At 46.1% G+C, this 2,181-nt stretch overlaps 1 protein-coding gene across 1 annotated transcript in view; it reads left to right on the top strand.

Annotated features, from left to right (window-relative positions):
- Positions 1–1,840, top strand: part of RBP7 (retinol binding protein 7) — a 9,417-nt gene extending 7,577 nt beyond the window's left edge. The window contains exons 2-4 of the mRNA XM_003793257.1: positions 127–305; positions 425–526; positions 1,604–1,840. Coding sequence (XP_003793305.1) covers positions 127–305; positions 425–526; positions 1,604–1,654 — 332 coding nt within the window. The 3' untranslated portion in view covers positions 1,655–1,840. The remainder of the gene's footprint in view (positions 1–126; positions 306–424; positions 527–1,603) is intronic.
- The last annotated feature ends 341 nt before the right edge of the window (positions 1,841–2,181 follow it).

Consider the following 2,181-nt stretch of genomic DNA (forward strand, 5'->3'; position numbering starts at 1 on the left):
ATTGTTGTTTGGCGGGTCCGGGCTGGGGATTCGAACCCGCCACCTTAGGTGTACGTGGCTGGCGCCTTAGCCGGTTGAGCTATAGGCGCCGAGCCACGTTCACATTTTTTTTAAATTATTTTTAAGGTATTGACTTTGCGACTCGTAAGATAGCCAAGATGCTGAAGCCGCAGAAAGTGATTGAGCAGGATGGTGAGTCTTTCACTATCCACACGTGCAGCAGTCTAAGGAACTACTCTGTTAAATTTAAAGTTGGAGAAGAATTTGATGAAGATAACAAAGGCCTGGATAACAGAAAATGCAAGGTAAAGATTAAAGGACTAACGTAGGTTCCTAATTTTGCAAGGTTAACTTGGCATTTGCCTTAGTAAGGCTTGAGGATCCTGCCAGAGCAAACTGACATTTTCTCCTGTCCCTGATGCAGAGTTTGGTGATCTGGGATAATGACAGACTCACCTGTATCCAGAAGGGGGAAAAGAAGGACAGGGGCTGGACCCACTGGATCGAAGGGGACAAACTCCATCTGGTACACACCAAGTTTTTCCTTCTTTTTAATGATGATACAACGTTAAAGGAAATGTTAGTAATCTGAACAGTAATCTTACCTGCCTAACTCAACTGTTCTCATTTGGTGCATTATTTTCCTGTCTCTGACAGAATGCTCTGCTTATTTATTTATTTAGAAATAGAGTCTCACTTCACCACCCTTGGTAGAGTGCCATGATGTTAAAGCTCACAGCAACCTCCAACTCCTGGGCTCAAGTGAGTCTCCTGCCTCAGCCTCCCAAGTAGCTGGGACCACAGGCGCCCACTACAACACCCGGCTATTGTTAGAGATGGGATCTTACTCTTCCTCAGGCTGGTCTGGTACTCTTGAGCTCAGGCAATCCACCCTCCTCGGCCTCCCAGAGTGCTGGATTACAGACGTGAGCTGCTGCGTCCAGCCTTTTTTTTTTTTGAGACAGACTCTCACTCTATTCCCCTGGACAGAGTGCTGAAGCATCATAGCTCACAGCAATCTCAAACTCATGGACTCAAGTGATCTTCTTGTCTTAGACTCCCAAGTATTGGGGACTACAGGTGTGAGCCCAGCTCTGCCTTTTTATTTAACATAAAAACATTTTCTGGCTCAGCACCTGTGGCTCAAGTGGCTAAGGTGTCAGTCACATACTAACCCTAAGGTGGCAGGTTCAAATCCAGCCCGGGCCCCCCAAACAACAATGACGGCTGCAATCAAAAAATAGCCAGGCGTTGTGGCAGGTGCCTGTGGTCCCAGCTACTTGGGAGGCTGAGGCAAAAGAATCGTTTAAACCTAAGAGTCTGAGGTTGCTGTGAGCTATTACGCCATGGCACTCTATGTCTGAGAGTGACATAGTAAGACTCTGTCTCAAAAGAATAAAAAGCACTTTCTGGGCTTCTAAACAGTTTTCCTGTTGAATTCACTATGTATATTGACTATATGTAACAGGATAGCTAACTGGATACATAACATTCCATCCTGTTGATGAACCATCATCTTAGTAATGTAGAACCTCCATTGTGATCGAGTGAGCGTGAAAGCAGACCACATGCCAACTCCTGTTCTTTTCTTCCTCATCCCTAGGAGATGTTCTGTGAAGGTCAAGTGTGCAAACAGACGTTCCAGAGAGCCTGATCCATACCCAGCAGCAGAGCCCACTGTGGCTGCAGCTTCATGCTGAATTACATTGCAGGATGAACAGATGTTAACCTGCCCAGTTTGGGGATGGGGGGCCTTGTGGGTGGAGAAATGTCACACAGCGAGTATCAGAAGTCATCTGGATTGTGGGCGAGGTGCTCAGTTCTCATAAACCTGTCCAAACCACTCTGAAGTTTTCCTTTCTAAATTTAGCAGTTTAAAAAATATTTGAAGGCCTTCTAGGTGCAGGAGGGAAATACCAATGAATAAAATCTAATTCCTGCCTTCAAGGTCGGTGAGGAAGCTGGAAAAAACAAGCAACCTGAATAGTGGTGCTAAGTATAGGCAGCTACAAGAGCTCAGGAGGGACAAACTTGACTTTGGCGGATGGGCAGGTCTGGGGTGGTGGAGGTGATCTTTAGGCTAAGGCCGGAAGCCTAGATAAGCTGGTGCAATTGGGAGGCGATTTTGGTGACAGACTAGAGGTAAGTTGGAAGGATGTTTGAAGAACTGAAAAGATCACT

The sequence above is a fragment of the Otolemur garnettii genome, unplaced genomic scaffold (genome assembly GCF_000181295.1).
Source record: "Otolemur garnettii isolate 467f Iridium unplaced genomic scaffold, OtoGar3 scaffold00067, whole genome shotgun sequence".
Lineage (NCBI taxonomy): Eukaryota > Metazoa > Chordata > Mammalia > Primates > Galagidae > Otolemur > Otolemur garnettii.